Genomic DNA, 14,971 nt, shown 5'->3' with positions numbered 1-14,971 from the left:
AAAAAAAAAAAAAAAAAAAAAAAAAAAAAGAAGAAGAAGAAGAAGAAGAAGAAGAAGAAGAAGAAGAAGAAGAAGAAGAAGAGAAGAGAGGGGAAAGGCACTGATATTCACAGTGCCACTGAGAAGGGATTACTGGAGAGATTGAAGCAAAGTAGTCCGACAACCTCTCCAGTGTTCCCATTCATGGCTTTCATAAGTCTCTGGAGAAACAGAAGGCAGATGCTGAGGGAAAAGATGAGGAAGATGTGGGCCAAAGAGTTTGTGGAAGAATATGAGGTGGTGTTTGTTTGTTTGTTTGTTTGTGATATGGATAAATTGGATGCCAGCCGTGAAAAGGAAAAAGGAAAGGTGCTTAATGCATAGCACAAAGACAAAGCCCTCTTCAAAGGCCTGCTGCAGAAAAACCAGGCCCGTGTAGAATATGTGCAGGACACAGACAGAACCACTCCATTTGTCTTTGCCTTGTAAACAGCACTGAACACTGTGAATGTGTTTAGCTCAAACACAAACAATGCCACCCCCAAAAAAAGAAAAGCAAGATTTGTCAGGAATATGACACCCCGATTAAGATACTACTGCCAGAATAATAATTTCTTGCAATCTAGGTGTCATTACAAGACTTCCTGAACTTTCCATTGTACTTAAGGCATTGCCAGTCACCACTTAAATGTATGAGTTTTCAGAAATTCAGGCCCAAGTCATTTCTCAGTGTTCCCTGAACCAAATCTAGTGACAGACCTTTTGAATAGCTCTAAGGCTGGCCTTTAACTGCTAGTCCTTCTACCTTGGCCTCCCTAGTGTTGGCATTACAAGTGTGACCGAATAGCACCAGCTACAAAAGAGCACTTCAAGAGACTAGGTATGCCGGGTAGTGGTGGTGCATGCCTTTAACCCCAGCACTTTGGAGGCAGAGGCAGGTGGATTTCTGAGTTTGAGGCCAGCCTGGTCTACAGAGTGAGTTCCAGGACAGCCAGGACTATAGAGAAATCCTGCCTCGAAAAAACAAAAAACAAAACAAACAAACAAAAAGAGAGACTAGGTATTTATTGGGGGATTCTGTAGTCCTAATTTGACCTGGAGTCTACACTCAACTCTGCATTTGACTTATTGGCTAGCCCTTTGAAAGCACCCCTTATCCTGTACTGGGCTTGGTTCTCCATCTGTATTTCTAACACTCATTAACTCCACAAATATTTGCTTATTGCATCCTGGCACTATCTGCTAGCAATACAGGGTGGAATACACAGAACCAACATTTACTGAATGCTTACTTTACACTTCACCTTTTGCTAGGGGAGTTATGTACACTAACTGATAACCTGTGAGATATTTTCCAAACACAACAAAGGAAGGAACAGAGGCGGCGTGAAAATGAAGTCACTTCTCCAGGATAGCAAAGCATTTGGCTGAAGGATCACTACTAGGCTATGTGGCTTCAAAACCTACCACCCGTGTAACCACAGCCAATTCTTGCTCCCCAAAGCGACGACAATTTCAATGACTTGCATTTTGGTTCCAACCCAGGAATACTGGGAGGAATTACCTTCTTGTCACCACAAGGGTACCAACACATTAGAGTAGGTTAGAGGAATGATCTAGAAATCTATATCAGGTAAGCAGCAGCTCTCTTCCGCACTCTGGCAGTTTCCACGCCCAGTAGGCAGAACGAGGAAGAGAGCGTGGGCGGGCCTTAAAACATGCACGCCCCTCGGGGCATCCCATTGGGTACAGCTGAGCATGTCGGGGCGGGCCCTTTCCGAGTCTCGCGGAGCCCGCCCCCCACGCCGTCCCCAGCTCTCGCCCCGCCCCGCCCCGCCTCGCCCCGCCCCCACCCTCGTCAGCTTCCTCTGTTGCTCCGTCATTAATGACACCAACGAGAGGATACCGCCTGCGTCTAGAGCAGCCTGGTTCCGAGCGTAACAGAGTGGGCCTTGGACCTCTAACGTCCAAGCCTCGTGAGGCAGCGCTTTCCTGTCCTGGAGCCGTTCTAGATGCGGTGAGTGCCAAAACCTCGGCCCCCACTTTAAGCACAACCTCCTCTCCCTCCCCTGGGAAGGCCAGGGCCCTAGCCTGGGCCCTAGCCCGTTCCCAGCATGCTCCACTAGGGATGCCTTGGCAGGTGCGGCGGGAGGACCCAGCGGGAGTGGGGAAAGCAGCCTTCCGAGAGCTTCTCCCTTGGCCCTTCAGTGAGACACTGACATCCATCCTGGTACCCAGTCTCCATTTTGATCTCCATCCACTTTCTCCTTCTAAAAACAGAAAAAGAAAGAAAGTTTGTCGCAAAAACATACTTTCTGCTTTCTCTTGTGTGTTCGGTTTAAGTTCCCTCCTCTGTACAAAAATATCCCATCTTGCGGATTGTTGGTGCTACTTTTTTTTTTGTTTTTATTCCTCACCGGAGGAAAAAAAATGTTAGAATAACTTGTACAAATAATTTTGTGTTGAATTAGTAGACGTTTTGAGTTTTAATAGTATTTTTGCTGTTAGGAGGAAAAATTCTGGAAAATTTTGACACAAAATCATATGAAAGTACTTGTCTGGATTGTTGTGTATTGGCCAGAAATAATGATCATGTGATAAGAACTGCAATTATAACAAGTAATATAAAGGTGAACTTTACAATGCTGTTTTGAGGCATAGCTTTTCTGTTCTTTCTCCTTTCCTATGGGAAGTGTTTATTGACCAAGTTCTCTGGATTACACAGGGAAACTACCATCTTGCCTTTCCCCACCCACTTCCCCACCCACTCTCAGAAACTGCACCTGTCCTTCAGACAGCTGTCTTTGTGGTAGAAGTCAAAGTTCATTTCTTTTATAAGAAAACAATAAGAGCCAGAAGTGGTGCCACACACAAGTAATACCAGCACATGGGCAAATGAAATGAGAGGATCACAAGTTCAAGACCAGCTGGAGATACATAGTGAAACCCTATCTCAGATCTTAGAAAAGGGGACAGGAAGTGGGGGACAGGGTCAGTGTAGTATCCTTGTAGCATTATGGGAAAATTTGGTGCAAGCATCAATTATGTTTACTAGATCCACATGTCTCGTATATAGGTCACTTCTACCACTGATAGCCTTTGTGGCTTTAGGTCAGCTATTTAACCTTTATGGTCCTCCATTTCCCCATTTAAAAGAAATCTTTGTGTGGCACTAGAGGGGGTCCCAGCGTTGAGTATTAAGGTCAGATGGGGCAGACATTTGGTAGCTTGCTCTATCACTCTCCCCTTTATTCTTCCTGAACCAGGAAATATGTTGAAGACCAGCAGGCCCCTATGAGCTCCTGTCTCCAACCCCACAGGTTAGACATGGCTTCCTGCCTTGCTCAGTTCTTTATATGGGCACTGGGTATGGAACTCAGGTCCTCAGGAAACTCAGATCCACCAAACCATCTTTCCAGCCCCATTTTTTTTAAATTGACATATAACTGGACATATTCTTTAAATGAGAGAAATGACCTCGGGTAACGGCTTCTAAGGTCCTTTTCAACCGTAAGAGACACCGTGGAAGTAGAAGGAGTCCAGTGGGACTCTGAAGAGTTGCAGAAGAGACTGGGGAACATTCAGTCTTGACGAGCAACAATGTAAACCATAATATTGTCAGCTGTTTTATTTACATTGGCTCTCCTTCCACTTTCTAATTGAAATTAAAACACAGAAGGTTCCCCTCTCTTCCTTTTTATTTATTTTCTTAACTTTCTCAAGGAATTAAGTATCTTTCAAGGAGCTAAAAATAGTCACAAATGTTCCCCAAATGATGCCTATATTGACTTCTTTCTCCAAACAACTTTCCATAGTGGGCTTTTATTACCTCAGTAAGTGATATACTATATAGTAAGACATTTAGTCTTAGGGGCAGAATGTTAATTATAACATATGCTACTAACCACATGAAATGTGTTTTAGATTGCTTAAAATACCTCAGGCCGTTAACTACCAGTTAAATCAAGCAGTAGGTTGAAAGAGAAATTTGAGACTGGTGGTGGTGATGGTGGTGGTGGTGGTGGTGATCATCATGGTCGTCATGGTGGAGGAGGTGGCAGTGGTGCTGGTGGTGATGGCTGCGGTGGTGGTGGCAGCAGCTGTGGCAGAAGTTGTGGTGGCTGTAGCTGAGGTATGGCGGCGAGAAACCTTTAATCCCATCACTCAGGAGGCAGAGGCAAGTGGATCTCTGAGTTCAAGGCCAGCCTGGTCTACAGAGTGAGTTCCAGGACAGCCAGGGCAACACAAAGAAACCCTGTGTCGAAAAAACAAAACAAAACAAAACAAAAAAAACAAAAAAAAAGAAAGAAAAAAAGAAAGAAAGAAAGAAAGAAAAGAAAAGAAAGGAAGAAAGAAAGGAAGAAAGAAAACGAAGAAAGAAAAGAGAAATTTGAGTTTAAATTGAGTATCTGTTCAACTTACAGGTCTGGATGTAGCTCCTCTTTTATAATTAGCCAGAAGTACTAACAGGGCAAGTTTGCCATACAAAATATTTAGAGAACGATGGAAAAACATTGTTTATCACATTAGTTTCTAGGCTAATGATTTCACTTGCCACTTTGTTAAATAAATGATGGATAAAATTACTCCTCTACACACACACACATGCACACTACAAATTCCACTCCTTGAATGAGTTTCTATAATGTTGCAGTTTCTACCCAATGCCAGTGGAAGGATACTGGGAGTCCTTGTCACAGTACGCTTCTCACCTGATTTTAAGCATGTGGACCTTTGGTTTTTAAACATTAAGAACAAATGTAAGTATATGAGAAATAACCAAGTAAAATGATTAGACTATGTATTTGAAAAGTCTTTTTCTTTGCAGGAAAAATGCTTTCAGAAAGCAGTTCCTTTTTGAAGGGTGTGATGCTTGGAAGCATCTTCTGTGCCTTGATCACTATGCTAGGCCACATTAGGATTGGAAACAGAATGCACCACCATGAGCATCACCATCTGCAAGCCCCTAACAAAGACGATATCTCGAAAATTTCAGAGGCCGAACGCATGGAGCTCAGTAAGAGTTTCCGGGTATACTGTATAGTTCTTGTAAAACCCAAAGATGTGAGTCTTTGGGCTGCAGTGAAGGAGACTTGGACCAAACACTGTGACAAAGCAGAATTCTTCAGTTCTGAAAATGTTAAAGTGTTTGAGTCAATTAATATGGACACAAATGACATGTGGTTGATGATGAGGAAAGCTTACAAATATGCTTATGATCAATACAGGGACCAATACAACTGGTTCTTCCTTGCACGCCCCACTACTTTCGCTGTTATTGAAAACCTCAAATATTTTTTGTTAAAAAAGGATCAATCACAACCTTTCTATCTCGGACACACTGTAAAATCTGGAGACCTTGAATATGTGAGTATGGATGGAGGAATTGTCTTAAGCATAGAATCAATGAAAAGACTCAACAGTCTTCTTAGTGTTCCTGAAAAGTGTCCTGAACAAGGAGGAATGATTTGGAAGATATCTGAAGATAAACAGCTAGCGGTCTGCCTGAAATATGCTGGAGTATTTGCAGAAAATGCCGAAGATGCCGATGGAAAAGATGTGTTTAATACCAAATCTGTTGGCCTTTTCATTAAAGAGGCAATGACTAACCAACCAAACCAGGTAGTAGAAGGATGTTGCTCTGATATGGCTGTTACTTTCAATGGACTGACTCCTAATCAGATGCATGTGATGATGTATGGAGTGTACCGGCTTAGGGCATTTGGACATGTTTTCAATGATGCATTGGTTTTCTTACCTCCAAATGGTTCTGAGAATGACTGACCGAAAGCAAGAGCATGCATTTAGTAATTATATTAAGACATGATATCATTTTTAATTGATGACAGATCTAACATAGTAATATGTTTCTTTTTCTTTTACCCATTGAAGTCTGCTTGTACAATGTCAAATGGAATGCTGTTTTTCCCTTATATCATTCCTGAGAAATTTAAATGTATTAAAAATAAATGTTTTAAGAATAGCAATTTTTCAAACACATATTTATAAGTATTTATGTGATAAAGACTAAATTATAGACATTGTAATCTGTGGTGTATCTTTGCTTACTGGTTTTAAACTCATGTATCATTTTAGCTTTGTAATATATGCAAATGAGATCTCTAGGGAATTTGTGATTAAAGAATACTTGTAGCCCTGTGTTTCCATTACTTTTCTGTGGGAGCCTCCATGCTTGAGAAAGTTAGGAGCAGGGTCTCACTGTGTAATTCAGGCTGGCCTAGAACTGGCAGTTCTCCTTAGCCTCCTGAGTACTAGTGTTAATGCTGTGTGCCACTGTGCTCAGTTGTTTCTTTTACTTCTGATACACATTTGTATTCTTTAAGGCATACTAATGCCAATGGATTTTGCTCTCCCTAAATATACAACCAATTAAGAAAGTGTTCATTAACACTGTTAAGACTTCAATTGTTTCCTTGAGAGGAAGTGCAATTTATTTACATATGTTAAGCAATATTCCTAAAAGTTAATCAAGTAGCTTCCTTAGCATTTACAGTTTCCATTAACCCTGTACTTCAACATTCATATCATGCATTTGGAATGTGACTATAAAAAAAAGTCATGCCGGGCAGTGGTGGCGCATGCCTTTAATCCCAGCACTTGGGAGACAGAGGCAGGTGGATTTCTGAGTTCGAGGCCAGCCTGGTCTACGGAGTGAGTTCCAGGACAGCCAGGGCTACACAGAGAAACCCTGTCTTGAGAAAAAAAAAGTCATTTAACTACCCCCCCAAACTCTGAGATGTACCTTGGATTACATATATAATGTATTCATGCCTAGTGGACAGTGAGTTCTGTGCACATCACCTTTGAAATTTTGAAAAACTTGGTTTTGCTCATCTGGGTGATTCACTTACCTAAGCTAAATGTGGAGGTTTTTGTTGTTTTGGTTTTGGTTACTTTTGAAAGTTCTGAGATTTTCCCCAGAATCATGCTTGTATCACACATAACTGGTTTGGTTTTGATTCCATTTATGGTGGGTAGACATTAACCTCACCATCCATGTTGGACTACCATATCATCTGCTTAGTTTCAAGTGACTACCTAAAATGCCACCTGCCTTCTGCATACAGCTATTCCTGCCCTCCGAAATGTCTAATATGCTTGTCCTATAATCTGCACTCATCAATTTGATACATAAGCCCCTTTAGGACATGAGACTATTTTTTTTAATTTATTTATTTATTAGATGTAAAGTATACTCTAGCTGTCTTCAGACACACCAGAAGAGGGCATTGGATCTCACCATTGAGCCACCATGTGGTTGCTGGGATTTGAACTCAGGACCTCTGGAAGAGCAGTCAGTGCTCTTAACCGCTGAGCCATCTCTCTGGCCCAAGACTATTTTTAAATGTAGTATTCCTTGTACTTGGCCTCATGACTCTATTATCTCCTTCAGATTTAGCAAAGCAGTATGCATTTCCTCAGGAAGGCATTGCATTTCAGATTATTGATCCTCAAGGTAGTATGTCAAGCCTTTGTTTTAAATATTCTCTGACCTTCTTCTTTGGGATTTTTGCGTAAGCTGAAACGTTATTAATTTCAAATCATAAATCCTATTTAATAAGCACTATATTATGTGGTTGCAGGCGCAATTTCTATAGATCAAGTCATGTTCTATGTGAGTATAGTGATAAAAACATACTCTGAATGACTCATTATCCCTAACACTGATGTTTTCTTATTTTTATTACATTTATTTTATTGGGGGGAGGGGTGTTATGCAAGCCACAGTGCACATGTAAAGGTCAGAGGGCAACTTCGAAGAGTTAGTTTTCTCCTTTCATCATGGAGATCAAATTTCTATTGCCAAGTTTCACAAGTGCCTTTACCTACTAAGCCATCTATCTGGCTTTCTTTAAATTGTTTTCTTTTAGGGACCAGAAAATATGTCTCAGTATTTCAGAGCACTTCCCATGGTCTAGAGAACCTAAGTTCACTTCCCAGTACCCATATTAGGAAGCTGACAACTTCCTTTAACTCAGGAATTCAACACCTTCTGGCCTCCACAGACACCTGCATACATGTGACATACAAACACACATACATATAAAACATAGTTATTTCTATTTTTGTTGTGTCACCTTGCCAGCACCAGTGTATTTACATTTTTCAACTTTAATTACATTAGCCTATCAAGATACTGGAATTGCCAGGCCCTAGCATTCAGGAGACAGAAGCAGGGGGATCCCTGTGAGTTAAAGGTCAGCCTTGTCTAGGTAGTGAGTTCTGGGACAGACAGGCAGGGCTTCATAAAGTAACCTTGTTGCAAAAATATTGGGAAACTTGTCATTCAATAGATGACAAGGTAAATACGGGCATTTAAAATCAAATTGATGCTCAATTAAGTTTTTACATATGGTATTGGAGTATAAAATGTCTCCAATAGTATGTTGTCTTTTTGAAAACATGTATATCCAGGTTTGTGGACTAAAAGAATCACTAACAAAAAATCATAATACTGTGGTTTTAGATACAGATACACTTTTTATACATGTCAGGTGACTACATGTGAAAAACACATTTAGTAGCTAGAAGCTAACCCTGGGCACACTCTGAGATTAGGGAATGAGGTGAGAAAAAGTAGAGGTCCAATGCAAATAGATCATGAATGTGAATAGCCACGTTAGTCATATGGCTAACAACAGAATAGATCCACTACTTTAAACACCAAGGTTGAGACACCTCATTCAGCCACAGCTAAGATGTAAATGTCTTCTGAAAGTTGAATTTGTATTTATTTTTCTGCTTAAGAAGACACTGGAACCTAGCTTTAGCAAATCCCAGGCCATTTCTTTACATGAGCTGACTCCTCCTCAAAATGAAAACATGTCTACAATAAAAAAGAAACTATACTCCTTGGCTTTCTCTTTTTGCTGTGGCAAAAATGTTACTGTGTATCATATCTGGCTTATGAAACAAGAGTTTTCTGGAGTGCATTTAAATAAACCCATCAGGTTTTCTTAAAGCGGAACATACCTACATTAGAAAATATAAACAGCAGAGTCCAGTGATGTGCTATCATTCAGTTCTGCTTCCTCCATTAAGTGTTCTTTGGGTGCAAAATTCAGTGCATGCAATGCATGCATGATGTGCAAGCAAGAGCAGGTGCCTTTGGAGGCCAGAGAAGAATATCCAGTCCCCTGGAACTGGAGTTCCAGGCCATTGTGAACCACCAGATGTATGTGCTGGGAACGCTGGTCCTGGTTTTCTAAAAATATAGTACATGTTCTTAAACACTAAGCCATCTCTCCAGCCACCTTGGGAGTTGTAATGTTTTTATCACATTTATTTTGTGTGAGAGGATGCACAGGTACTTGCCATGGCATATGTGTGGAGGTCAGAGAAAACTTGAAAGATCCGACTGGGTCTCTCCTTCCACCATATGAGTTCCTGGGATCATGCTCTGGTCTTCAGGCTTAGCAGCAAGCACCTTTACCTGCTCAGCCATCGACTCACCAGCACTGTTTGTTTGTTTGTTTGTTTGTTTTTAAACTGTTGTTTCATTTTTAGACACAGGCTTTCTTTAGATAACATCAAACTCAAGGGAATTGTCCTGCCCCAAACTCTAAGTGTTGAAATTACAGACAGGAACCACCATGCCTGGCCTTTTTAAAGAATTTTTTTTTGTTGTTAAGAGTCTAAAATAATGGGAATGTATCATTGTACCCTGCTCATATTCACCCTCCCAGAATACTTCCTTATGCCTCCTGTTCTTTTCTTCTTCCCTCAAATAGCCCCCGGCCCCCACTTTCATGACACGCACACTTCCAGATAGGAGAAAAATGTGTACTAGTTTTGCCTACTATGTTGTTATACCTCCCCCTCCCTTTAGACTCCCTTGACCCTGCATAGTCTCTAGCAAAAATGAGGTTTCCTTTAGTGTGGAAACAGTTCTTAAGAGTTAACCTGCTTGCTTAAAAATAATTCTTCCATATTTTAAAATTAATCATTGTATCAGGGTTTAGTCCACACCTATAATCCCAGCCGAAGGGCTGAGTCAGGAAGATCTCAAGTTAAAACTCAGCCTATACTACATAGTGAAATCCTTTTTCAAAAAAAAAATTTAGTAGCAAGATGGCTTACTGAAGGTTCTTGACATGCCAGCAAGCCTTATGACATGAGTTTAATTCCCTAGACTTGAAGAAAAGTGGCTCCTATCCTCCCCCCGACCCCCCCCCGCAAAAAAAAAAAAAATTCAAGATGCTATGGATCTGAAAGATATAGTGATCTTTACACCCATAAATTACAACATTCCTCAAACCTCAGCAAAAAAAAAAAAGATTCCTGACTTTTACGGGCAGATTTTTTTTTTAAGATTTATTTATTATTTTATGTAAGTACACTGTAGCTTCAGACACACCAGAGGGCATCAAATGTCATTACGGATGCTTGTAAGCCCATGTAGTTGCTGGGATTTGAACTCATGACCTTCAGAAGAGCAGTCACTGCTCTTAACCGCTGAGCCATCTCTCCAGCCCCTTATGGGCAGATGTTTTGTTTTGTTTTGTTTTGTTTTGTTTTGTTTTGTTTTGTTTTGTTTTTTCGAGACAGGGTTTCTCTGTGTAGCCCTGGCTGTCCTGGAACTCACTCTGTAGACCAGGCTGGCCTGGAACTCAGAAATCACCTGCCTCTGCCTCCCAAGTGCTGGGATTAAAGCCAGTGCCACCACTGCCCAGCTCGGACAGATTTTAAAAGGTAAATAGAGTATATTAAAAATAAAAATCAGCCAAATGTGATGGTACAATCCTTTAATGTGAGCACTTAGGAAACAGGAGCAGGTAGATCTGTGTGAGTCTGAGTTCAGCCTCAAGTTCAGGACAACTAGGGCTACATAGTGGGATCCTATCTTTAAAAAAAATCAAAACAATCATATTCAACATACATCATCATCAAAATTCAATACTATAAAATGTCTAATGGGTGGTGGGGAAATGACCTGTTTGGAAAACATAATATGGTATGTGTCTGGGAGTCTTTCATTTTACAAAGACTAAAATTTTAATTGTATTATTGAGGCATCTTTACAGTTTTTTTCCTGACACATACCAAACATCTTCGAGCTGAACACTAGGCCTGGTGCCTTGTGGAATGCATTAAGAACCCAGTTATGATTCATTGCAAGGATTCAATATATTTGTGTGAGATTCTCATGGGAGTAAAGGAAGCCATTGTTTATATTGTATAACACTGTCCTCTGTGCATGCCATGGCTATTACCTCTTAAACTCTTAGCAGCACTGAATATCCTCAGAAGCCCAAGACAAGATTTGGCCCATTAATTCTATCATAAGGAGAAGGGCTCATGACATGCCATCTATTCCTAAAGATATGTAGGCAGTTAATAGTTGCTTACTGGGAGCAGCTCACAAGGCCCCACTCTTTCCTGAGAATATATATGTAGTTAACAGTTGCTGAGAGTGGAACTCAGGAGGACCATACTCTCAAAGAGAGATAGGCAGTTAACAATTGCTGGAAGAGACTCAGGCCTCACCCATCCCAGAAGGTGGGCAGTTAACAATTGCTTAGCATGGGACTCAGGAGCTCCTGCCTCACCAAGGATAGACAAGCATCCAAGAGAATGGGACTCAGAAGGATATCCCACCACAACCAAGGATAGATATAGGCCATTAAGAGTTGAGGGCTCTAGAGCCAGGCTGTGGTAGCACATGCCTTTAATCCCAGCACTTGGGAGGCAGAGGCAGGTGGGTTTCTGAGTTCAGGCCAGCCTGGTCTACAAAGTGAGTTCCAGGACAGCCAGGGCAAAAAGAGAAACCCTGTCTCAAAAAAAAAAAAAAAAAGAGTTGAAAGTCAGGAGTTCCCACCCCTCCTGGAGAATAGGCAGTCAGTAGTTTAACCAGGCATAAAATTGCCCATGCTCTTATAAATAACCCCCATTAAACTCATTGGTTCACCAAGCTAGACATGGATGAAATATCTTTTCTTTGGTCTGTAGTTGGTACCCTCTATGAGGTAAATATGTATTTGTTCATCTTCCTAGGAAGTCACACAAAAATTGGAATATGATAGTCCTTTTGCCTTAAAAGTCCTGGATTTTGAGAGATATTTCTTTATGTGATTCCACACAAGAATAGCCACATCATTTATGCCATTGCATTATTGTCATTGGCAAAAGTTCTGGCAGAAAGAGCAGGACTTAAAGTTTTGGGGTTTGTTTTGTTTTATTCTTGGATCAGGGTAAAAGAGGTGTCAGTGGTTAAGGCCACTGACTGCTCTTGCAAAGGACCCAGTTCCAGTTCCCAACACCCACATGGTGGCTCACAACCTCCTGTAACTCCAGTTCCTAGGGATCAAATGCCTTCTGGCCTCTGCGGGTACTAGGCACATGGCACATGGATATGCATGCAAGCAAAACACCCATGCATGTAAAAATATGTATTTTTTTTAATTCTTGGATCTTATACGACACATGTAGGTACCCAAAATACTAAATAAATAAGAACTGTCAAAACAGGAGTTGAGTACTACCTGAGGCAGAGGGACAAGTAGATTAGTCAATTGTTACTGGTCATTTTTCTTCCTGTATTTCTCTAAAGCACATGGGGGGGAAGCGTAAAGAAATATTGCCTTTTCATGAGCCCACTGCTGTCCATATATTAAACATGAGCATCACATATACAGTTTAAAATTTTTACTAACTACATTAAAGAGCAAAAAGACACAGGTAAAGTTACTTTTCAGTATTATTTATTTAACCCAATATATCTAAAGTACTGTCATTTCACCATGTAATTCACAAGAATAATCATAGTTAATATAATTTGAAATGCAGTGTATGTTTGACAGATATGGTATATAACAATGCATTTACCACATTTCCAGTGCTCGGTAGCACATATGGCTAGTGATCACCATACTGCATAGCAGAGGCCTAAACAGTTACAGAAATGTGCCAGACAGGTTTAAATGTGAATGGGAGAAAACATCCAAAAGTCCTGTTTGGGGTTGTATTCAATGAAATGGAAACTTGAAGTTGGCCGTGGTGGCACACACCTTTAATGTCAGCATGAAAGAGGCAGAGGCAGGTGAATCTCTGTGGGTTCGAAGCCATCCAAGTCTACAAAGTAAGACCAGGACAGTCAGGGTCATGTTACACAGAGAAACCCTGTCTCAAAACAAAAAACAAAAGTGGAAACTGGAACCTTGTAGTAGGCTCCAGGCCACCACCTTGCATGAGTTCAATCCCAGGGCCATCCCCTTTAAAATGAAATCATTGTATTTGTAGCAAAACATTAATTAGATATCTCAACTTTCCCCTGTATATAAATGAACCCAGACTACGCATTAACTTTAATCATCATTAATATTTTCACCTAGCTATCTTCAAATCAATTGTTAGGCCTGCCCTTGCAGGTTGCACACTTCTCTAATTACCATGTTTTAAACAAACAAGAAAGAGAGAGAGAGAGAAGGAAGGAAATAAAGAAAGAGAAAGAAGGAAGGAAAGAAAGAGAGAGAAAGAGAGAAAAGGAAGGAAAAAAGCAAGCAAGGAAGGAAAAAAGACAGTAGTGAATAGCTTGGGCTAGACTCAGATCTTCCACTCTCTGGAGGAGCGACAGCCTTCTGAGTGTTGGAATTATTCCCACATAACTAGTGTTTCCCTTGGATCTTTTTAAAAGGACTCAGCAAAAGCCTCTTAGATGCCATAACCTCTGAATTACCATAAATCACCTGGTTTCAAGGTGACTGAGAAGTAGGAATGGCTCAACTCTCAGAACTGAGCTCAGTTTCAAAGGATGCTCCTAGAATTGAAGAGGAAAAGAGCATCCCTTCAGCCACATAAACGACTGTGTACCCACATACCTCAAACAAATCCTACCCATTGTTAGCCTACCATGAAACAGAAGATTACCAATGTACACTCTTGTGGCCCACAGTGATTCAACTGTGGGCTGAGATTAACATGTTATGAAATGTTATAGGAAAGTTTTCTGCAGAACATATACAGGCTTTGCAGTCGGGTAGACTTAGGTTCAGATTCCATTCCTGACGTTTACTAGCTATGTATCTTTGGGCAACTTAAATATTCTCTGAGCATTAGTGTCCTCATTTGTAAAAACCAAACGCAAAAGCTGCCCACACAGAATCATAAAGGTTAGTGAAAATATGTAAGAGCTTGTGCATAGTGGACACCTGTGGGGGGGATGCTATTTCCCCTGTCCTCTTATTTGGACACATAAATAATTACGTACCAATCCCTTGCATTAAATATCTTTTTTATTTATTTACATATTTTATGTATATGGGTTCTTTGCCTGCATGTACATGTGCACACCAGAAGATGGTGTCAAACAGTTGTGAGTTGCCATGTGGGTGCTGGGAATTGAACTCAAGACCTTTGGAAGACAAGTGAGTGCTCTTAACCACTAAGCCATCTCTCCATCCCCTGCATTAAATATCTTTTTAAAAGATTTATTTATTTTATGTATATGAGTACACTGTAGATGGTTGTGAGCCTTCATGTGGTTGTTGGGAATTGAATTTAGGACCTCTGCTTGCTCCAGTCAACCCTGCTTGCTCAGTCCCTGCTCACTACGGCCCCAAGATTTATTTAAATAAATACACTGTAGCTGTCTTCAGACACACCAGAAGAAGGCAAGAAGGCGTCAGATCTCATTACGGTTGATTTTGAGCCACCATGTGGTTGCTGGGATTTGAACTCAGGACCTTCAAAAGAGCAGTCAGCGCTTTTACCCACTGAGCCATCTCTCCAGCCCTGCATTAAATATCTTGTTGGTAAAAATATTACGCTACTGATATGAGTAACAGCTGCTATTGCATATTCAAACTAACAGGGAAACTAATAGTTTTAAGATAATATCTGTATAATTAATCTGTATAAAATGGCTTTGCCTGGGTTTTTAAACAAGTATTTTTAGCAGTAAGCCATAAATTACCTTTAAAAACATAAGCTTAGATTATGTTTCCCTTTTGCAGTAAATTAGATACTACTGAAG

The 14,971-nt window shown here is 40.6% G+C and overlaps 2 protein-coding genes across 2 annotated transcripts in view; both read left to right on the top strand.

The window, feature by feature from the left end:
- The first annotated feature begins 1,830 nt into the window (after positions 1 to 1,830).
- On the top strand, positions 1,831 to 6,138 carry C1galt1c1 (C1GALT1 specific chaperone 1). Its single transcript, XM_021154131.1, has 2 exons — positions 1,831 to 1,996; positions 4,808 to 6,138. The coding sequence occupies exon 2, from the start codon at positions 4,813 to 4,815 to the stop codon at positions 5,761 to 5,763; it is 951 nt and encodes a 316-aa protein (XP_021009790.1). The 5' UTR covers positions 1,831 to 1,996; positions 4,808 to 4,812; the 3' UTR covers positions 5,764 to 6,138.
- The window catches only part of Cul4b (cullin 4B), a 101,444-nt gene continuing 88,399 nt past the window's right edge, over positions 1,927 to 14,971 (top strand). The window contains exon 1 of the mRNA XM_021154130.2: positions 1,927 to 1,996. The gene's annotated coding sequence lies outside the window, so the exon portion shown is untranslated. The remainder of the gene's footprint in view (positions 1,997 to 14,971) is intronic.

This window comes from Mus caroli, chromosome X, assembly GCF_900094665.2.
Source record: "Mus caroli chromosome X, CAROLI_EIJ_v1.1, whole genome shotgun sequence".
NCBI lineage: Eukaryota > Metazoa > Chordata > Mammalia > Rodentia > Muridae > Mus > Mus caroli.
This window is presented reverse-complemented; position numbering and strand designations above follow the sequence as displayed.

Excerpts from the sequence above, each read along its gene's own strand:
- C1galt1c1 (XM_021154131.1), top strand. The coding sequence starts at position 4,813 with ATGCTTTCAGAAAGCAGTTCCTTTTTGAAGGGTGTGATGCTTGGAAGC.